The sequence below is a fragment of the Dermochelys coriacea genome, chromosome 19, assembly GCF_009764565.3.
Source record: "Dermochelys coriacea isolate rDerCor1 chromosome 19, rDerCor1.pri.v4, whole genome shotgun sequence".
In the NCBI taxonomy this organism is placed as follows: domain Eukaryota; kingdom Metazoa; phylum Chordata; order Testudines; family Dermochelyidae; genus Dermochelys; species Dermochelys coriacea.
This window is the reverse complement of record NC_050086.2, coordinates 12,837,996-12,861,128: the sequence shown is the minus strand read 5'-3', so window position 1 is coordinate 12,861,128 and position 23,133 is coordinate 12,837,996. Positions and strand designations below refer to the sequence as shown.

At 45.9% G+C, this 23,133-nt stretch overlaps 1 protein-coding gene across 4 annotated transcripts in view; it reads left to right on the top strand.

The window, feature by feature from the left end:
- The window catches only part of LOC119845389 (lethal(3)malignant brain tumor-like protein 4), a 70,151-nt gene that overhangs the window by 31,098 nt on the left and 15,920 nt on the right, over positions 1-23,133 (top strand). For all 4 annotated transcript variants that reach the window (XM_043506187.1, XM_043506186.1, XM_043506189.1 and 1 more), the window contains 6 exons: positions 10,281-10,395; positions 10,493-10,592; positions 12,062-12,226; positions 15,146-15,280; positions 15,705-15,766; positions 21,191-21,357. In XM_043506187.1, the coding sequence (XP_043362122.1) occupies positions 10,281-10,395; positions 10,493-10,592; positions 12,062-12,226; positions 15,146-15,280; positions 15,705-15,766; positions 21,191-21,357 (744 nt within the window). The remainder of the gene's footprint in view (positions 1-10,280; positions 10,396-10,492; positions 10,593-12,061; positions 12,227-15,145; positions 15,281-15,704; positions 15,767-21,190; positions 21,358-23,133) is intronic.

Below are 23,133 nucleotides of genomic sequence, written 5' to 3'. Positions count from 1 at the left end.
AGAGTGCTCCATTGTGACGCTCTGGACAGCACTCTCAATTCAGATGCACTGAACAGATGCAGGTAGACAGGAAAAGGCCCGCGAACTTTTGAATTTCAATTTCCTGTTTGGCCAGTGTGGCAAGCTGCAGGTGACCATGCAGAGCTCATCAGTGGTGACCATGCAGAGCTCATCAGCAAAGGTGACCATGATGGAGTCCCAGAATCGCAAAAGAGCTCCAGCATGGACCGAACGGGAGGTACGGGATCTGATCACTGTATGGGGAGAGGAATCCATGGTATCAGAACTACGTTCCAGTTTTCGAAATGCCAAAACATTTGTGAAAATCTCCCAGGGCATGAAGGACAGAGGCCATAACAGGGACCCGAAGCAGTGCCGCGTAAAACTTAAGGAGCTGAGGCAAGCTTACCAGAAAACCAGAGAGGCAACGGCCGCTCCGGGTCAGAGCCCCAAACATGCCGCTTCTATGATGAGCTGCATGCCATTTTAGGGGGTTCAGCCACCACTATCCCAGTCGTGTTGTTTGACTCCTTCAATGGAGATGGAGGCAACATGGAAGCAGGTTTTGGGGACAAGGAAGATGATGATGATGAGGAGGTTGTAGATAGCTTACAGCAAACAAATGGAGAAACCGGTTTTCCCGACAGCCAGGAACTGTTTCTCACCCTGGACCTGGAGCCAGTACCCCCCAAACCCACCCAAGGCTGCCTCCCGGACCCACCAGGCAGAGAAGGGACCTTTGGTGAGTGTACCTTTTAAAATACTATACAAGGTTTAAAAGCCAACATGTTTAATGATTAATTTGCCCTGGCATTCGTGACTCTCCTGGATGTACTCCTAAAGCCTTTGCAAAAGGTTTCTGGGGAGGGCAGCCTTATTCCATCCACCATGGTAGGACACTTTACCACTCCAGGCCAGTAGCACGTACTCGGGAATCATTGTAGAACAAAGCATTGCAGCGTATGTTTGCTGGCGTTCAAACAACATCCATTCTTTATGTCTCTGAATTATCCTCAGGAGAGTGATATCATTCATGGTCACCTGGTTGAAATAGGGTGCTTTTCTTAAGGGGACACTCAGAGGTGCCCGTTCCTGCTGGGCTGTTTGCCTGTGGCTGAACAGAAACGTTCCCCACTGTTAGCCACGCGGTGGGGGGAGGCAAAATGAGACCTTGTAACGAAAGCACATGTGCTATGTATGTAATGTTAACAGCAAGGTTTACCGTGAAAGAGTGTACCTATTGTTCTATAAAATGTCTTTTCAAATACCACTGTTCCTTTTTTTTTTTTCTCCACCAGCTGCATGTGTTTCAAGGATCACAGGATCTTCTCCTTCTCAGAGGCTAGCGAAGATTAGAAGGCGAAAAAAACGCACTCATGACGAAATGTTCTCTGAGCTCATGCTGTCCTCCCACACTGACAGAGCACAGACGAATGCATAGAGGCAGACAATGTCAGAATGCAGGAAAGCACAAAATGACCGGGAGGAGAGATGGTGGGCTGAAGAGAGTAAGTGGCGGGCTGAAGAGAGGGCTGAAGCTGAAAGGTGGAGGCAGGATTCAATGCTGAGGTTGCTGGAGGATCAAACTAATATGCTCCAGCGTATGGTTGAGCTGCAGGAAAGGCAGCAGGAGCACAGACCGCCGCTACAGCCCCTGTGCAACCACCCTCCTCCCCAAGCTCCATAGCCTCCTCACCCAGATGCCCAAGAATGCGGTGGGGGGGCCTCCGGCCACCCAGCCACTCCACCCCAGAGGATTGCCCAAGTAACAGAAGGCTGGCATTCAATAAGTTTTAAACTTTTAACTTTTAAAGTGCTGTGTGGCCTTGTCCTTCCCTCCTCCACCACCCCTCCTGAGCTACCTTGGTAATTATCCCCCTATTTGTGTGATGAATTAATAAAGAATGCATGAATGTGAAGCAACAATGACTTTATTGCCTCTACAAGTGGTGATCGAAGGGAGGGTGGTTAGCTTACAGGGAAGTAGAATGAACCAAGGGGCGGGGGGTTTCATCAAGGAGAAACAAACAGCTTTCACAACTTAGCCTGGCCAATCATGAAACTGGTTTTCAAAGCTTCTCTGATGCACATCGCACCCTCCTGTGCTCTTCTAACCACCCTGGTGTCTGGTTGTGCGTAACCAGCAGCCAGGCGAGTTGCCTCAACCTCCCACCCCACCATAAACGTTTCCCCCTTTCTCTCACAGATATTGTGGCGCGCACAGCAAGCAGTAATAACAGTGGGAATATTGGTTTCGCTGACGTCTAACCGAGTCAGTAAACTGCGCCAGCGCGCTTTTAAACGTCCAAATACACATTCTACCACCATTTTGCACTTGCTCAGCCTGTAGTTGAACAGCTCCTGACTACTCTCCAGGCTGCCTATGTATGGCTTCAAGAACCATGGCATTAAGTGGTAGGCTGGGTCCCCAAGGATAACTATAGGCATTTCAACATCCCCAACGGTTATTTTCTGGTCTGGAAAGAAAGTCCCTTCCTGCAGCTTTTGAAACAGACCAGAGTTCCTGAAGATGCGAGCGTCATGTACCTTTCCCGGCCATCCCACGTTGATGTTGGTGAAACGTCCCTTGTGATCCACCAGTGCTTGCGGCACTATTGAAAAGTACCCCTTGCGGTTTATGTTCTCGCTGGCTTGGTGCTCCAGTGCCAAGATAGGGATATGGGTTCCATCTATGGCCCCACCACAGTTAGGGAATCCCATTGCAGCAAAGCCATCCACTATGACCTGCACATTTCCCAGGGTCACTACCCTTGATATCAGCAGATCTTTGATTGCGTTGGCTACTTGCATCACAGCAGCCTCCACAGTAGATTTGCCCATTCCAAATTGATTCCCGACTGACCGGTAGCTGTCTGACGTTGCAAGCTTCCACAGGGCTATTGCCACTCGCTTGTGAACTGTGAGGGCTGCTCTCATCTTGGTATTCTTGTGCCTCAGGGCAGGTGAAAGCAAGTCACAAAGTTCCATGAAAGTGCCCTTACGCATGCAAAAGTTTCACAGCCACTGGGAATCATCCCAGACCTGCAACATTATGCGGTCCCACCAGTCTGTGCTTGTTTCCCGGGCCCAGAATCGGCGTTCCACCACATGAGCCTGCCCCATTAGCACCATGATGCCCACATTGGCAGGGCCTGTGCTTTGAGAGAAGTCTGTGTCCATGTCCTCATCACTCTCGTAACCGCGCTGACGTTGCCTACTCGCCCAGTTTCGCTTTGCCAGGTTCTGGTGCTGCATATACTGCTGGATAATGCGTGTGGTGTTTAATGTGCTCCTAATTGCCAAAGTGATCTGAGCGGGCTCCATGCTTGCCGTAGTATGGCGTCTGCACAGAAAAAAGTCTGCTGTTGCCCTGATGGAGGGAGGGGCAACTGACAACATGGCTTACTGGGTTGGCTTACAGGCAATTAAAATCAACAAAGGGGGTGGCTTTGCGAGAAACTGAATGGCCGCCTCAAGGATAGAAGTCAAAACCTCAAGGATAGAACTCAAAACTGGGTTTAGCAGGCCGTTGATTTCACAGAGGGAGGGAGGGAGGAGAAAATGAATACAAAACAAATCTGATCTATTTCTTGTTTTGAGCCACTTCATCTATCTTTATATATCTTGCTGGCAGCAGATTGTGCAGTATAACCGCTAGCCATCGTCACCTCCTGGGTGCTCGGCAGAAGATGGTGCAGTATGACTACTGGCCATCGTCTTCTACTAGCTGCAGATTAAAAGACAGTGCACTGCCGGTTGGACTCAATCGCAATGAGACAAAACAAGGGAAATGACCTGGCTGAGTCACTCCCATGTTTGCCCAGGTGCCCGGTTAAAAGAGCACCCAGAACTACATCGACGATGGCTACCAGTCATGCTGCACTGTCTGCTGCCAAAAGGCAATAAGCTGCTGCTGTGTAGCAATGCAGTACCACGTCCACCAGCACCCAGGAGACATATGGTGACAGTTAGCTGAGCGGGCTCCATGCTTGCCATGGTATGGCGTCTGCACAGGTAACTCAAGAAAAAAGGCGCAAAACGATTGTCTGCCCTTGCTTTTACGGAGGGAGGGAGGGAGGGCCTGACGATATATACCCAGAACCACCCACGACAATGTTTTAGCCCCATCAGGCACTGGGATTTCTACCCAGAATTCAAATGGGCAGTGGAGACTGCGGGAACTGTGGGATAGCTACCCACAGTGCAAAGCTCCAGAAGTAGACGGTTGCCTCGGTACTGTGGACACAGTCCGCCGACTACATGCACTTAGAGCATTTATGTGGGGGGGGACACACTCAACTGTATAAAAATGCTTTCTACAAAACCGACTTCTATAAATTCAACCTAATTTTGTAGTGTAGACATACCCATAGAGGGAATGTAAGGGGCGGGAGGTAGCTGGATTGGGGTTGTTAGTGGGTTTGTTACTGAGATTGTTGTAATAAACCATTAATCCAGTGTCTCTCTTCAATCCATGTTTTTTAGTATCTAGCAAAGTTATGAATTTAAGCTCCCAGGCTCATCCTTGGAAAGTGTTGTTCAGAGGGCTGATGGGTCAGATATAGAATGATTTCTTTGTGAAAAGTGTTCACCTTTTCCTGTGTGAGTTCATTTGAGAGCATTGAGTTCATTGTTTGGTTTCTTCCACATAGTTGTTGTTGGGGCATTTAGTGCACTGGATGAGGTACCCTACGAGTTGTGATAGGCATGTGAGGGACCCATGGATCTTGAAAGGTGTGTTGTGTGGGGGTGTTAATCATTGTAAAAGTGGAGCTATGGCTGCAGGTTTTGCATCTGTTGTTGTGGCAGGGTCTGGTGCTGCTTTGACTTGGTGCGTGCTGATCTGTGGGGGGGCCTGCTTCTGATGAGCTTGGCAAAGCAGTTGTTTGAAGGTCAGAAAAGGGGGTTCAGGAAAGATTTTTTTTTTCAGTGTTGTCCTCATCAAGTATGGGTTGTAATTGTTCGGTGACACAGTATATGGGTTCCCATGTGGGTTGGTAGGTAACAACTACGAGTGTGCAGTCAGAGGGGTTTTTTTGGTTTGGGTTTTTTTGGTCTTGAAGCAGGTTCTTGTGGGGTATTAGGGTGGCCCATTCTATGAGAAGTAGATTACAACCCATTCTTGATGGGGACAACATGCTGAAAGAAATCTTTCCTGAATCCCCTATTCTGGCCTTCAAACAACTCCCCAACCTTACCAAGCTCGTCAGAAGGAAACTCCCCAAAGACGAGCACACACCAGCTCAGAGTGGCACCAGACCCTGCCATAACAATAGATGCAAAACTTGCACACATCGCTCCACTTCTATGAGGATCAGTCCCCAAAGAAACTTGCACAATACCTTCAAAAGACAAGCCTAGGAACTTATATTTGAAAAGTTGCTAGAAACTAAAAATCATGATTTAAAAAGGATGCTAGATTTATGGCTTGTTACCAGGGGTGCTAGAAATCCATTTGCCACAGAAAAATGTGGCATTTGTGTTTTTACAGAGAATCTTTACTTTTTACATTTTGTGAAAAAATAAAAACATATATAGTGGAATCCATGTTAACTGGTCAAATTGGGACTGGAGCCAGACTGGATAATCAAAAATTCAGATAATCTGAGAATGGGCGGGACTCTGGTTGTCAGTCCCGGGTGGCGGGGCTTGGGCCGTCAGCTTAAAAATTGTAAATATATCAATAAAATATTGCGTTCAGCCTACATATATTGTGTCTAGGGAAACTACAGTTCAACATTTCATTTTAATCGTGGAAAAACATGGATTTTTATGGTTTCTTATCAGAGAATTTGTTGTGGGGGGAGTATCACAGAAAACTAGGATCCCTAGATCCCAACAATCTGTAGCCCACTAACCCTCTCTCTTTTTTTTTTTTTTTGGTCCTATGACTTAAGAGGTTTTTAATGGGCCACTTCACCTTGAATGGTCTTTTAGAATATATGTTAACTACTTTATGCTAAACAATCTGTTCCACCTTGTATTTAGCTGTGATGCTCTGGCTTCTATATTATGTATTTATGTCGGTATAACAACATCACTCAGTGGTGTAGATTTTCCACACCCCTGAGCAATGTAGCTATACCGACTAATCTGCAGTGTAGACAACATTATGTTGATGGGAGGACTTCTCCTGTTGACATCGCTACTGCCTCTCGGGGAGGTAGAGTACCTATGCCTCCTGTCGGCATAGGTAGTGTCTTCACTAAGGGCTTGGCTACGCTTACATTTTATAGCGCTCTAACTTGCTGGCTCAGGGATGTGAAAAATCACACTTTAAAAATCACTATAGCGCTAGTGTAAACAGCTCCGAGTGCTGGGAGCTAATCCCCTCGTGGAGGTGGATTACCAGGAGCGCTGGGAGACCTCTCTCGCACTTTAAAGCGCTGCCGTAGGAGCGCTCCCACGACAGCGCTTTGAAGTTTCCAGTGTAGCCATGCCCTTAGCCTTACTGCAGCGCAGCTCCACTGGTACAGTTGTGCTGCTGCAACGCTGTAAGCGTAGACAAGCTCTGAGTACCTTTCCTAGACTTGGAGAAGAGCTCTGTGTAGCTTAAAAGCTCGTCTCTTTCACCAACAGAAGTTGTCCCCGTAAAAAATATTATCTAACCCATCTTGTCTCTCTAATATCCTGAGGCCAACATGGCTACACCAACACTGTGAACAAAAAGTTCTAGTTATTCAGTGCAAAAACTGTACTAACTCATTTTCTATAACCAATTGTGCCACCCAGAGGTCAACGTTTTTGGATTCCTAGAATGCAAACCAATTAAATAAGCCACTGAGCTTGCAAATATTAAGCCCAAAGATAAGATGTGACTAAATAGCCACGTGTCCCATGCTTTGTTGAGGGCCCTAAGATTTGACTGTGTCACCAGAATCTTTGTTCTTTGTAACTACAGATGTAGAGCTCAGGAAAACAGTAGTTACATTTTTCAGAGTAGCAGCCGTGTTAGTCTGTATTCGCAAAAAGAAAAGGAGTACTTGTGGCACCTTAGAGACTAACAAATTTATTAGAGCATAAGCTTTTGTGAGCTACAGCTCACTTCATCGGATGCATTTGGTGGAAAAAACAGAGGGGAGATTGATATACACACACAGAGAACATGAAACAATGGGTTTATCATACACACTGTAAGGAGAGTGATCACTTAAGATAAGCCATCACGAGCAGCAGGGGGGGGAAAGGAGGAAAACCTTTCATGGTGACAAGCAAGGTAGGCTATTTCCAGCAGTTAACAAGAATATCTGAGGAACAGTGGGGGGTGGGGTGGGGTGGGGTGGGGTGGGGGGGAGAAATAACATGGGGAAATAGTTTTACTTTGTGTAATGACTCATCCATTCCCAGTCTCTATTCAAGCCTAAGTTAATTGTATCTAGTTTGCAAATTAATTCCAATTCAGCAGTCTCTCGTTGGAGTCTGTTTTTGAAGCTTTTTTGTTGAAGGATAGCCACTCTTAGGTCTGTAATTGAGTGACCAGAGAGATTGAAGTGTTCTCCAACTGGTCTTTGAATGTTATAATTCTTGAGTCTGCTTTGTGTCCATTCATTCTTTTACGTAGAGACTGTCCAGTTTGACCAATGTACATGGCAGAGGGGCATTGCTGGCACATGATGGCATATATCACATTAGTAGATGCGCAGGTGAACGAGCCTCTGATAGTGTGGCTGATGTGATTAGGCCCTATGATGGTGTCCCCTGAATAGATATGTGGACAGAGTTGGCAACGGGCTTTGTTGCAAGGATAGGTTCCTGGGTTGGTGGTTCTGGTGTGTGGTGTGTGGTTGCTGGTGAGTATTTGCTTCAGACTGGGGGGCTGTCTGTAAGCAAGGAGTGGCCTGTCTCCCAAGATCTGAGAGAGCGATGGCTCGTCCTTCAGGATAGGTTGTAGATCCTTGATGATGCGTTGGAGAGGTTTTAGTTGGGGGCTGAAGGTGATGGCTAGTGGCGTTCTGTTCTTTTCTTTGTTGGGCCTGTCCTGTAGTAGGTGACTTCTGGGTACTCTTCTGGCTCTGTCAATCTGTTTCTTCATTTCAGCAGGTGGGTATTGTAGTTGTAGGAATGCATGATAGAGATCTTGTAGGTGTTTGTCTCTGTCTGAGGGGTTGGAGCAAATGCGGTTATATCGTAGAGCTTGGCTGTAGACAATGGATCGTGTGGTATGATCTGGATGAAAGCTAGAAGCATGTAGGTAGGAATAGCGGTCAGTAGGTTTCCGATATAGGGTGGTGTTTGTGTGACCATCGCTTATTAGCACCGTAGTGTCCAGGAAGTGGATCTCTTGTGTGGACTGGTCCAGGCTGAGGTTGATGGTGGGATGGAAATTGTTGAAATCATGGTGGAATTCCTCAAGGGCTGCTTTTCCATGGGTCCAGATAATGAAGATGTCATCAATGTAGCGCAAGTAGAGTAAGGGCATTAGGGGACGAGAGCTGAGGAAGCGTTCTAAGTCAGCCATAAAAATGTTGGCATACTGTGGGGCCATGCGGGTACCCATCGCAGTGCTGCTGATTTGAAGGTGTACATTGTCCCCAAATGTGAACTAGTTATGGGTGAGGACAAAGTCACAAAGTTCAGCCACCAGGTTAGCCGTGACATTATCGGGGATACTGTTCCTGACGGCTTGTAGTCCATCTTTGTGTGGAATGTTGGTGTAGAGGCTTCTACATCCATAGTGGCTAGGATGGTGTTTTTAGGAAGATCACCAATGGACTATAGTTTCCTCAGGAAATCAGTGGTGTCTCGAAGATAGTTGGGAGTGCTGGTAGCGTAGGGCCTGAGGAGGGAGTCTACATAGCCAGACAATCCTGCTGTCAGGGTGCCAATGCCTGAGATGATGGGGCATCCAGGATTTCCAGGTTTATGGATCTTGGGTAGCAGATAGAATATCCCAGGTCGGGGCTCTAGGGGTGTGTCTTTGCGGATTTGTTCTTGTGTTTTTTCAGGGAGTTTCTTGAGCAAATGCTGTAGTTTCTTTTGGTAACTCTCGGTGGGATCAGAGGGTAATGGCTTGTAGAAAGTGGTGTTGGAGAGCTGCCTAATAGCCTCTTGTTCATACTCCGACCTATTCATGATGACGACAGCATCTCCTTTGTCAGCCTTTTTGATTATGATGTCAGAGTTGTTTCTGAGGCTGTGGATGGCATTGTGTTCTGCACGGCTGAGGTTATGGGGCAAGTGATGCTGCTTTTCCACAATTTGAGCTCGTGCACGTCAGCGGAAGCATTCTATGTAGAAGTCCAGGCTGCTGTTTCCACCTTCAGGAGGAGTCCACCCAGAATCCTTCTTTTTGTAGTGTTGGTAGGAAGGTCTCTGTGGGTTAATATGTTGGTCAGAGGTGTGTTGGAAATATTCCTTGAGTCGGAGACGTCAAAAATAGGATTCTAGGTCACCACAGAACTGTATCATATTCGTGGGGGTGGAGGGGCAAAAGGAGAGGCCTCGAGATAGAATAGATTAACAATATTGCTGGGTGGGTTACGGGAACCAGTGTTGTGGCCCCTTGTGGTATGTAGTAGTTTAGATAGCTTAGTGTCCTTTTTCTTTTGTGGAGAAGCAAAGTGTGTGTTGTAAATGGCTTATCTAGTTTTTGTAAAGTCCAGCCACGAGGAAGTTTGTGTGGAAGGTTGGTTCTTTATGAGAGTATCCAGTTTTGAGAGCTCATTCTTAATCTTTCCCTGTTTGCTGTAGAGGATGTTGATCAGGTGGTTCCGCAGTTTCTTTGAGAGTGTGTGGCACAAGCTGTCAGCATAGTCTGTGTGATATGTAGATTGTAATGGATTTTTTACCTTCAGTCCTTTCGGTATAATGTCCATCTGTTTGCATTTGGAGAGGAAGATGATGTCTGTCTGTATCTGTACGAGTTTTTTCATGAAGTTGACAGATTTCCACTCTATACGGTTAAATTCAGTGCCTTGCATAATGACAGGTTTCAGAGTAGCAGCCGTGTTAGTCTGTATTCGCAAAAAGAAAAGGAGTACTTGTGGCACCTTAGAGACTAACAAATTTATTAGAGCATAAGCTTTCGTGAGCTACAGCTCACATCATCGGATGCATTTGGTGGAAAAAACATTTACATTTACATTAAAGTTACATTGACCAGGTCAGAGTGAGGATTGTGTGACATACAGCATGGAAAGTAGCCACTCCAAAGGAAATTTTTATGAAAAGTTGAGCAAGTTAAAACAGCCGGGTAGGAGGCTAAAATGAAAGCTGAGTCCTAACCTTAACTCTCTCCCTCACTGCTGGTGTGGTCTGTACTTGTTTGGCTTCCCTTTTAGATACATTTTGATGGTTGGGACCACAGCTATGATTTCTGGGTCGACGCAGACAGCTTTGACATTCACCCTGTGGGCTGGTGTGCAAAAACCGGTCACACCCTGCAGCGCCCGTTAGGTGAGGCGGATGATGTCATGCCATTACGTTACATTTTTCTTCTCTTGCCTAATCTTCAAGTTCAAAAAATATATTGTTTAACTATTTTCATTACTAGGTGCTGCTGATATGATGGAAGTAGCAGGGCAGGGGTGTCCTACCCCCGGCTGCCAGGGTATTGGTCATGTCAGGGGACCCCGATATGGAACACATTATACGTACGTGCACCTGGGCTATAAGGGATAATTTTGAAAGCTTGACACAAGCATTTTAGCTGCCTGACTCTTATTGTCCATGGGAACAGTACAACTATATCCCCTTGCACTGCATGGGTCTTGTTATTCTGTAGATACTGTCATACCTTTGGTTGCAGCTCCCTCTTGTGTCTAAATGGACTGCTTGACTATCATTTCAGCTTGCACTATTGGTATCAGAAACTAGATTGTATTTCAGTGGGATGAGGATTTCTACCACTTACTGCCATTAGCGTTGTTCCTTTTTATAAAATAACATCCCTGAAAGCAACACACAAGATTTAAGGGAGAAGGAGCATGGTGTAGTTGTTTGTTGTTTTGCTCTGCTACTGACTTCCGGGGGAACTTGGAGGAATCAAACTCTCTGTTGTCTTAATTTTTTCCCTCTGTAAAATGGAATCATACTTGCCTACCTCACATAAGGGTTGCAAGGATTAGATACTTATTGTCTATTATAATAATAATACCTAGCTTTTATGTGGTGTAAAGTGCTCTAAAATTCTCAGATAGAGTGGGCATAGAGGTGCAAAATATTGCATTAGAATTTCATACGAATTTCTGCACAGGCAGGAGGCTATTGGAGACTAGCTATTGTTAAGGAGTCAGTGTTGTCTAGCAGATAGAGCCCAGCACTGGGAATCACGTGATCATGGTTTCTGATCTTGGCTCTGTCACTGGCACTCTATAGCTTAGTTTCTCTATCTCTAAAATTGGTCTAAGAATACCTGGATTCCAGAGAAATTTTGAGCCTTAATTTATTAATATTTGTAAAACTGTTCCCAACAGAGCAGTGGAGTGGGCATACACTATAGTGAAGAGGGACTGCCAATGGAGGGCTTACCCTGTACTTTCACTCATCATTTTTCTTGTTAGGAAATTCACTCTTTTGTACTTTAGACATTGCAGTTTCACTTTGCTTGTCAGATCAGCTCATCTTGATGCTCCCTTTGTCTCCTCCTCCCACAAGATATCCGGTCCTGGGTTTGTGCTGCTCTGTGCCTTAAACACCCTCTCTTGACCCTGGGCACCATGCAGCTTTACTCTCCTCTTTCAAATCCTTCCTCAAAACTCTCCTTTAGTCTAGTTGTCCATCACTGACCTCTGCTCTGGGCCAGATTCTGCTCTCATTTACATTGGTGTCAGCCCATTGAAGTCACCTGTGCAACTCAGAGCAGAACCTCCTTGGCAGGTCCTCCTCTGGTCTGCCTTTCCTCTTCCATGCCCCCTAGCACACCCATACTGCCAATTGTACATGTCTGGCATGCAGCTGCTAAACAGACTGTTTGCTCCTCAGGGGTCTTCTGCCCACATGCTTTCCCTTGCTCTATCCCCCAAATTGCTGCACTCTTCTGGGCTTGTTGGTGCATTCATCCCTGATTTGGGCAGGGTGGGCATGGAAGGGCTAGATGAGGTTGTCTTTGTTTTCAACACAGGTTAGTTGGCTGCCCGTATTCCGAAGTTAACCTCAACAGAGAAAGCTCATTACAGGATCGCCTCAGTGGGGAGAGGCCTTCACCCAGCAACAGTGTCCAGAAACCCAAGAGACCAGACACTCCTGTTCCATTCATAGACCCACAGGAGGACTCTCCACAGTCCAGGTGAGGCTGGCTTTATTGTTGTTGACCAGAGCTCTGCTGATACCCAGTGTCTGCATTATCTCACAAGACTGAAAGATGGGAGTTAACAGGATAGCAGTTAAAGCATTGGATTCATCTCTCCTCTTTATACCTGGGACAAAGAGCAGGAGCCACCAGACAGTGGTAGTTTTTCACCCCAGATGGGACTTGAACCCACAATCTCTGACTTAGAAAGCCATTGCTTTATACATTCTGCCATTGGTGGAAGGCAGACATATCAGCCCTAGAACATTAAAGGCCCTTTTCCCCATGAGCTGAAATGAAGTTACCTCAGGTCAATTAGGGACACCTGAGTCCAATTAAGGGCTGCCTATGACCTTTAAAAAAACCCTTTTCTGGTAAGAGAGTAAGGAAAGATGGGAGACAAGCTGCAGCAATGAGAAAAGGCTTCTCCTGGATGGAAGGCTGCTCTCCTCCCTGCAGAGGAAGCAGCCCCCCTAATGACTGTTTGGGGAAGGGCTGGCAACCAGAGGCCAACATAACAAAGCAACACCCCCAAGAGGAGGCAGGGAGAGAGATTCCCTTTTTGTGTTATGAATTTGTTTCTTTTTGTTTGGTTGACAATCACTCCTGGGGCCTACCCTGAGGCTCACCTTGTAAATACTGAAGAGTAAAAACCGGAATGAGGAGTAAAAGCTGTCTGGAGCGAGACCATAGGTGCCAACTTCCCTTCTTTCACGTGGGTGCTCAATGCCTGCTCTGCCCATGGCCCTGGCCCTGCTCCACCTTTCCCCACCCCTTCCCCGCCCCCTTCCAACCCCTTCCCCAAAGTCCCTGCCTCAACTTTGCCCCTTCCCTGCCAATATTCCAACTCCTTCCCCAAATCCCTGCCCTGGCCCCACCTCTTCCCCACCTCCTTCCCTGAGCGTGCCATGTTCCCTCTCTTCCCCCCACTCCCGGAGCATGCTAACGCTGCCAAACAGCTGTTTGGCAGTGGCCAGGTGGGAAGCGCTGGGAGGTAGGTGGAGGAGCAGGGATGTGGCATGCTCAGAGGGGGAGGAGGAGGTGGGGTGGGGTGGGGTGGGGAGGGGAGCTTGGCTGCTGGTGGGTGCAGAGCACCCACTAATTTTTCCCCTTGGGTGCTCCAGCCCCAGAGCACCCATGGAGTTGGTGCCTATGAGAGGGACTGATTTACTCCAGGCCTCCACCACCAGAGCGGGGAATGCTGAGCTCTGTGAGGTGAAGCAGGTGTCTTGACACAGTACCACTAACCCTTGTCTTGCACAATGCCAATATGGGACACTGTACTTATACACTGTTTACATGCTCTAAATAGGTTTCTTTCCTTCTTTATCCTGTTGCCCTGATCAAATTCCAGTAAGGATATTACAGTTTATTCCGTTGCCATAAATATTTCCCTTGCACTTTCAACTGGATATAAGCTTTTTCTTTACTACTTGTCCTGAAACGCTCAAGCAGGGTTGCTGTATGCTGTTAAACCACTGCAGCATTCCACCCTGGAGGTAGCTGCATTTCAGGTGCAGGAGAAATGACTTCATAGCATCATGAAGTGCTTTGGGAGCCTTTATGATGGTGCTCTATGAATGCAGTTGCTGTGGGAGTTGAGTACCATTCAGGAAAATCTGTGTATCAACCCTGTGGCTGCAAGAGTCAACCGAAACATATTACTGGTTAGACTGGGAACTAAGGGGTTAATTGCCTAGGTCATGTCTACACTAGACAATTAAGTCAACCTATGTTAGGTTGACTTACAGCTACTGCACTTACAGCCACTTACAGCTGACTTACTGTTGTTTTTCCTGTCCACACAGCTCTCCTTCTGTCAGTGGTGTGCATCCTCACCAGGAGCACTTACACTGACTTAAAAGAGACATTGTGGGGGGCTGAGAGCCCACTTCACCCCACTCAGTTTCAGTGATGCAAGTACCACAGTGACTATACAGACACTATGTCGCCCGAACTACGTCAACCTAAGCCTCATGCCTCTCGTCAAGGTGGATTTACTGGATCGGCTTAACGGGCGAGTTACAGCGGCAGGAGGAACATTGTAGTGTGTACACTTACATAGTTAGGTCAACTTAAGCTGTCATACATCAATTTAACTTTGTAGTATAGACATGCCCCTAGGTTCTTGTAGAGCCAGAAGTGCAGATCTCAGCAGTTTGCTTCAGATGTGCTATTTATTGTGTGTGTGTGTGTGTGTGTTGTGGGAGGGGGTCTTTCTGATTAAATGTTAATGTTCTGTCTGCTTTGTGTGGATGTCAAAAATCCCTGGACATGTTTAGTAGGAAGAGGGTTTGCCTCCGTTGCAATGTATTTGGCCAAATGTCTCTTTCTCTCCCAGCACTGTTCTGTGTCCCCAGTTGCCAACCTCATTCCCAAGCTGGCTGTGTTTCAGTGGTGCAGTACATAGAAAGATTGTACAGAGCTGTGGGACCCATGTGGGAAAACAGGCAGTACAGAAATGTAATATACTGTTGTTTTAAACAATTCATTTCCTGCTTGTGGGAGGTTTGAGTTTCCTAGTGCAAATCTTACAATGCCCCACTGCTTCTCCCTTGCCTTGTACATCTGCTGCAACTCAGTTTATGCACCAAACTTAGCCGTGAAAACTCATTTAAATATTATCCAAAGGTATCAAGGTTTAAAGCTCTTGATGCACCAGAACTAATGCTTCCATGGTCCCTTACTGCTGCTGAGATCAGAGCCTGGGCTAGCGAGGTATGATTTGTCTCACATCATCTCTCTGCGTCAATGCTAAGAAAAGTGCTGTGTATCACTAACCAGTGGATAGGAGTGGAAAGTTTGAACCATGAGGTGGTGCTTAGAAGTTATTGTCATGTACAAGTCAAACAATATCCAGCATTCCTGGAGGAGTGAAATGTATGAGTTAATTAGCTTCAATTATTGTCTCTCTAGAAAATCTTCCATGCAAGATAGTGAAAGATCTGGTCAAAGCAGCGTCCACAGTCTGTCAGAGCAGTCTGAAAACAGTCAAGAGAAAGACTTGATGGAAGAGGAATCATCTGCAGATACCATCGCCAAACCAAAAAAGTAAGTGAGATTTTGCAGCATTTTTCAGTGCACTAGTGGGTAAGTTTCCCACAACAGCAGCTATACCTGAAATGAGAAAGGGAAGCAGTGGCTCTGTGGAGCAGCCAGTTTGTCCAGAGGTTTGCAGTTTGTATAATGAGATAGTGAGGTCCAATTTAAATTTCCCCACATTTGGGAGAGGATTTCTTTCCTTTGTCTGCCATGGATCCAAATCTGCATCTCTTCCTGTTAATTCAGCAGCATGGCACTTACCCATGAGAGATGTCTGGTGATGGGTGGAGGGAGAAATAGGGGATGTGAGTGCCAGTTCTAAGGAGGAAAGTTCTTGGTTCTTGTAAAAAATCTCATTAACCCTCATTGCAGAAAAACAATTTGTCTCTATTGTTTGTTTTGTTACCTTTACATAACTGATTTATGCTTTCAGGGTTGGGTGCTCGCATGCCTATAGAAAGCTCCAGCTAGTGAAACAGGAATACGAAGGGAAAGGTTGGTTGATTTTGTGTGTGTGTTTTAGGTAAAGAAACAATCAAACCATTTGGTACTTCACAGCTTTTGAATCTGTAGTACTTCACTCTGGTGAATGCTGCATTTTAGCTGCAGGCAATTATCTCAAGTGTGTGCTACAGTCCTAGTCATCCCCTCCCCACACAAATGTATTAAAGCAATGTTAAGGGCTCTTGGAGGTATCAGATTTAACGCCCTAGAGTTATGCCCTTCTTCACAGCTACAGCCCAGGAAGCAGGAAGGCAAGTTAGCCTGACCTCTGACACTGTCCCACTGATAGACCCTCATCCCTTTTATGGAAAAATTAGTTTCTAAGGGGGAGTGGGGGTTCATTCCCCATTCACTCCTTGACCTCTCTACTGAGATGGCTTTATGGTAAACAGGTGTACACTAGAAGCTGGACTAAGAGTCACTGTCTGTTTTCCCATGGATCCCATCAGATAGTCATCACATGGTAGCAGTTTTGAATCACTCCTGATGATTTTTTTTAAGGCTTTTAAAATTGTTCTAGTTTTCAGAAAATAAGAGAGGCCATAACAGAGCAAGGGAGAGAATATAGAGTTTTTCCTCTTGCAAGTGGTGGGTCAGTTTTTAAAGAAAAAGTTCTTATTGGTTGTACTTCTGCAAACTGAATGTTTAACTTACAGATTTACTATAAACATGAGTTCAGATAACCACGCAGACCTAGCTTTTAGCAGGATTTAACATTGTAGTAAGGTCCCAGTAAAAAATAGCTAAACAGGCACAAGCTGGGGCAGATGCCTTACTTTTTCTTCTCTTTACCTGGTGCTCATCACTATGGTCAGTCATATATACCCCTGCCAGCCAGAAGCGGCTCTGGCCTCCTAGAGAACATCCATCTGTTCCAGTTAAGCTCATCTTAGACAGAATCACAGACAACAGATATGGAAAGCGCTATTAAGTTATTTACTGTCATGCATTAACCTACCAGTGCCTGATAGTATCTTATTCAGGGCTTTTTCCTGTCTGACTTTACAACGGTCACTAGGCAAACTGCACCTGCAGCCCCTCCTGGTCTTGTGTAGTGCATCTTTTCTTGGGCCTCCAACCATCACTTGGCTGCAGGTGGAATCATACAATTCTCTCACTCTCAGAGCAGGCCCTAGATTGCAGTGCCCTGTGTATTAACCATGATTATCTCATTATGTCTTAAGCTCAGACCCTGCCATTCTGTTCCCTCAGGGAGCAATAACACTGGTTAATACAGTGATCACACAGCCTCTTTAAAGCAAAATACAGTTTATTTAGAACAAAAGCTTTTCAGACTGTATGCATGTCTGACTGACACCTTATCTAATCATTTTCCTCATGGCATGGGTACCCAGGTAGAACCAACTCCCCTTGGGGCTCTTTCACAGAGCCTCTCTCTCTCTCCCTCCCCCTCTCTCTCTGTCAGCTTGTCTCCCTGGCTGAGCTCCCTCCCTCTTCTCCTCCTGAAAAGGTTTTTTTTTTTTAAACTGTTTAGTGTTCTTTTGATCTCAACCCTCCTAGCTTTGGCCAAAACAAGGCTTGCTGTGTGTTAGAGACAGATTACAAGGTCCTTGAAGCTAATAGCTTGCCCCATTGTCTTCCAAGTGTGTGCTTGAGTCTGCTTATCAAGATCTGTGTTGTGGCTTTCTTTTTGCTCTTTCTACAGCCTCCTATTAAGGCTGTGTCCAGCGGCAGGAGAGAGCTCTCCTGCTGGCATAATTAAACTACCCCCAATATGTCAGCAGGAGAGCCTCTCCCACCGACATAGTGCTGTCCTCACCAACACTTTTGCCAGTGAAACTTAGTCAGTCAGATGTGTGTGTTGTTTCACACACCTGACCAACAAAAGTTTTACCAACAAAAGTGGTAGTGTAGACAAAGCCTTAGTTAGATCAATACATTCACACAGGACAGTCTGATCACGTCAGTTATATCTCATTGACCAAATCACTTCCAATGTTCATTCCATTATTATGTATCAGTATTCATAGATTAACAGCTTCTCATCCGGCAGAAAGGCTTCTGCCGCTTCCTCTTTAAATGTGAAATAACCTCCCTATACCACAGTTAGGAATTTTTCCCACAATGTTCACTTAAAAAACCAGAAATCTTAATTCTGATTATTCCTAGTTATTACCCCCATCCCTCAGTAGTATTTATAACACCTGACATACACATGCAGACTTTTTAGCAGACACACACACACACACACACACACACACACACACATTTACCTTACCCTCCCCTGCTCCAAAGATAAAGGAAAGTTATTGTATGAAGGATTAACACTGGGGCAAAACCACACATATTAGAGGAATGGAGGGGACTGAAGGAGAGAATAGACAAGGGAACTAAACATGCCACATGAAATAACAATGATGGAACAACACTGTAAGAAATAGTGACCAAACAGGAAAATGATGTCAGTAAAATATTGTGAATAAATCTGAGGAATTTCCATACCCTCCCTTGTAAATCTTTTACAAGCACTTGAGTGAAGAGGGGTTTTAAACTCTGAATAAGTAATTTTCTGCTTTTTAAAATATATATAGCTTGACATATGACATGTATCTTACAGTCATGGAAGTTAAAGATGGCGGGGGCAGAAGGGGTAAACCTACTGGTGCTCCCCCTGGTGGATTTCTCCCTAAATCTAGCCTCTGCTTTGCCCTGTTTAGTTTTAAAATAATCCAAAATATAGTGCTTTCACTATGTCTCTTTTTGGAAGTTATCCCACAGTCCCTTGAGGGAAGGGTAGTTGTGACTATTTATAGTTCTCCCCTCCACACCCCAAAAAGGACATAAACCAGCTCCTGTTTTATATTTTGGGATGGTTACTTCCTGCAGAATATTCTATCTTGTGGGGTATTTTTTTTACTTTCAGTATTTTCTCATATATGGAGAGAGATTCTCATCACTGCCTGACCTGACTTTATTTTTGTCTCTTTCCCCTTTTGATTTCTGTATCTAATAATGAAGAGTGCATTGACTCTCTGCTGGACTAAGGTCTACTTCTTGTGCTGCTTTCCCATGGTCTGATGAGGATACTGCAGGTCTTTGAAACTTGCCTTTTCTTCTTTGCAACTTTGGGTTTTTTTCCATTGGAGCTTTTCTTCTGGTGCTCCATCTTTTAGTGATTTTATTTTTTTTCTCCCAAACCCCCCCCCCCAGTGGATTTCATAGAATCGTGGAAATGTAGGACTGAAAGAGTCCTCAAGAGGTCATCTAGTCCAGCGGTTCAGGGTCTGGGGCCCCCTGTGGAGTCCTGAGTAGGTTTCGGGGGTCCTCCAAGCAGGGCTGGCATTAGACTTGCTGGAGCCCAGGACAGAAAGTCGAAGCTGCACTGTGCAGTGCTGAAGCCTGGACCCTGAGCCCCGCCACCCAGGGCTGAAGCTGAAGCCTGAGCAACATAGCTTTGTGGGGCTCCCTGTGGCCCTGCTTGCTACCCCCTATTGCCAGCCCTGGCTTTTAGATGCCGAAAAACAGTGGTTATGGCATAGGTGGGCTGTGGAATTTTTATAGCGTGTTGTGGAGGGCTGGGGGGGGGGAGGAAAGGTTGAAAACCACTGATCTACTCCATCCCCCCACAGTGAGGCCAGATTAAATATACTAGAGCAGTGTTTCCCAAACTTGGGATGCCCCTTGTTCAGGGAAAGCCCCTGGCAGGCCGGGCCGGTTTGTTTACCTGCCGCGTTCGCAGGTTCGGCCGATCAAGGCTCCCACTGGCCGCGGTTCGCCGCTGCAGGCCAATGGGGGCTGTGGGAAGGGGCGTAGGCCAAGGAACGTACCGGCCGCTGCTTCCCGCAGCCCCCATTGGCCTGGAGCGGGGAACCGCGGCTAGTGGGAGCCGCGATCAGCCGAACCTGCGGACACGGCAGGTAAACAAACCAGCCCGGTCCGCCAGGGGCTTTCCCCGCACAAGCGGCATCCCAAGTTTGGGGAACATTGACCTAGACTAAGCCTAGCTGGTGTTTGTCTAACCTGTTCTTAGAATCCTCCAAGGAGGGGGATTCCTCAAACTCCCTAGGTAACCTGCGGCTACAGCCCTACTCTGAGATGTACTTAAGCCGCTAGTCTGTGCTGCTGCTGGTTAGGGTGACCAGATGTCCCAACTTTATAGGGACAGTCCCGATTTTGGGGACTTTTTCTTTTACAGGCTCCTACTACCCCCCCACACCCCGTCCCGATTTTTCACACTTGCTGTCTGGTCACCCTACTGCTGGTGCTGCCCAGCTTTGTTGCTATTGTTATTGGAGCTAGCTAGACCAAAGCTCGCTTGGGTATGCCTCCCTCTGACTGCAGTGTAGACATAACCTCAGTCTGTTTTCTACAGGAACATCACCAACCAACACCACAATGAGCACGAACTGGTAATCTCAGTAGGAAGTCGAATACTGTAACTAAATGGCCCCTGGACTCTGCAGTTCCTTCTCACCCCTATGGGTGGTCCTCCAGAATAAGGATGAGGCACATTGCCAGGCAATGTGGGGCAAGCTGCACCTCTTCTGTGGATAAAATCTGCAGGACTTTAATCACAAGAGCTGACCCAGCACTTTTCAGCAGCCCTGGAGGGATGACAAGGGTGGAAGCTGTATCTTTGCTATACGCTTTTATTTTTTTGCCAGTAAAGTAGCAAAGCATAATTCTTTGTTGCCACATGGTGGCACCATTAACCTTGACCATAATCTTACATGAAGTATTCCAAGGTTTAGAAATGCTTCCCTTTTGTATTGGTGGGGAGAGGAGAGGGGACAATAAACATTAACCATTATAACCCAGAGGAACGTGTTCTGTGTTGTTCCATCCTTTTGCGTCAGTTCCCATCGTATAACCAGACAAATCCCTTTAGGACCATGACTCTGCACTTATCAAGTGAGCTCATTTGGTTGGAGGGGGAGGTGGGGGAGTGATTTTTTTTTTTTTTAAGCCTCACTCTCGTTTGACAAATGGAGAGAAATATTGGTGTCTGGAGCATTACTGGCTTTGGAGTCTCTTGTGGGGGAGGGAGTTGGTCCAGGCCATCATCTGGCATGCATCTCACTGTTAGCAAGCCGGTTACGGGCTGTGAACTGGAATGGTGCCATTTATTTCCAGCCAAAGATGCTGTTACCAGAACTCCTCCACCTTGTCAATAAAACGCTGCAAACATCATCTGTGTTAGCAGCAGGACGTCATTTTGCCTAGAAACAGCTAACAATCACATCGCCAGCCTGGCAGCCTTGCTTTTGGTTTTTTTCTTCCCCTCTGTGGGGGCATGCTCAGAGTGCAGTGTGCCATAGAGTAGCAGTCTGTGCTCCTCCCCACCTTTCTCCCCTTTTAGAGTATTAACACTCACACTTTTTTTTTTTTTTTTTTGGTATTGCTTCAAATTGAGGACTGACTACTGACTCTGACTCCTCTTGTTTCTGTTTCCAGACACAGAATTTGCTCTGCAGCAGGCCCTCCATCAGTCTGTCTTCATGCCCTCCCTGTCCTCCAGCCCGACCCACCGCCTCCATCTCTGCTGGGAGCAGCACTGCAGATTGCTGCCGGAGGTTTCCGGCCTCACTGCCAGGAGCGTGGCCAAATGGACCGTGGAAGAGGTGAGTGCTGTGCATCTGTTTTTTCTACTTGTTCTGCTTGATGGAATCTCGGGTCACTCCTTTTTTCTCTAGTGCTGATAGGAAGACATCTTTTTTCCTCCCCTATATAGGCAGTGGTTTATCTGTTTACTTTGCAGTGATGGCTCATGCAGGGAAATAACTGGCTCAGCCAAAAGTTTTTACTTTGAGTCCCTGAAAAAATTTTGAATTAACCCCATACTGTCAAACCGTGTGGTGTTTCCCTGATTATGGATCTTTTTCCAGCCGCTTATTCCTGACCCTTTTCGTTCTCAGGCCTGAAACAAAATGCTGACAATAGACGCTGGCTTCCTTCGGTCTTTTCCCTCCCTGCTGCTGACTCACTTTACATTGCAGATAATAGTAAAATTGTGCTGTGCGTGCTTAGATTCCTTCTTCTTTCCTCTCCCTGCCTGTCTCACATGCAGAACCAAACCAGCCACAGTATGACATGATTTCTGAGAGGCAGTTGTTGTGCGGTCAGAGATACGTTTTTGCAGTCCTAGCTTACGAGATGCAGTGCTTGTAAATAAGATGTGTCCCCTGCAGTTAGGTGGTCTCTGATAGAGCATGTCGCTGCTGTGTGCTGAGTAGCTCTCTTTGCTTGGATGCCTGGGGCATTGGTTAGAATTGCACCACCAGCTCTGAAGTGTCAGAGACTTGACTCCTGGAGCGTGATGGCTGGCCAGCTCATACAGGAGGAAATCCGTGGTAATGTGGGTTGTGAGGTGAAAAAGTCTTGCAAAGAAAAAATAAAGTTTGTGACCTTTTTTGCTTCTTTATGATCCATAGAGAAGCTTCATAGATTTTTCAAACAAGTGTTTTTTCCGTCCTGCCTTTTACACTATGACTGACTTAGTCTGATTGTTTAAAACTCAGGGACTCTCTTTTGGTTTCTTGAAAACTTGTTTGAATTCAATTCACAACCAACTTTCAAGAGAAAAATCTCTCTGTAGAAGATTCACCATCCCTATGTCCTGCTTTTCAGAGCTGAGAAAGCTTCTACTTCAGTTTTCCAGTAGATCATCCAGCAAAACCAGGGAGGGCAAGAATTGTTACACCTGATACTGCTAATTCAAATAGAACAAGTGGAATGTTATTTTTCTTTTGGACAAAATGTTGAGGCTTCTTTCATAAAAGAGCAGAGTGGGGTACAAGCCAAAAAATGTGTCCTTGGTGAGGCGGGGCAGTACAGATGCTGAGCACTGAACATCAGAATACACTAAACTATGCTTGTCTGTGCTACAGTCTTTGCTACATGTTATGATAGTGACCACCAAGGATTTGGAGGAGGAGGTCAATTATAGCAACACCAGAGAATTTCTAAGGGCTATTATATTCGTTTTGATAGAATATATGGGCCCAAAGAGTTAAAGGTGTTGACGTAACCCAATGTTAAATGGTGTTCAGCCTGCTTCTTACCCTGGCAAACGCTATAAAATTCATGCCAAAGGTTAGACATTTATTGATTGAACCACACAAAAGGAAAAGAATCAAAACGAAGTAAAGAGCACTGAATCAGAAATTGATTATTTATGCAAAACAAACTTAATCAAAACCTATGAAAGTCCTTTTTGGATATAGTGAATATTGGTTAGTCTCTTATTCAGTTAAATAGTCCTTCTTGGTGAGGAAATAAAGTTAGTTTTGCTGTTTAATTCTGAATTGGAAATGATAGTTGCTTTCCTTCTTTAGACAAAACAGACAGACACAGAAGGGAGAGAAGAGAGAGGATAGTGAAGATGGGGGAAATGCAGC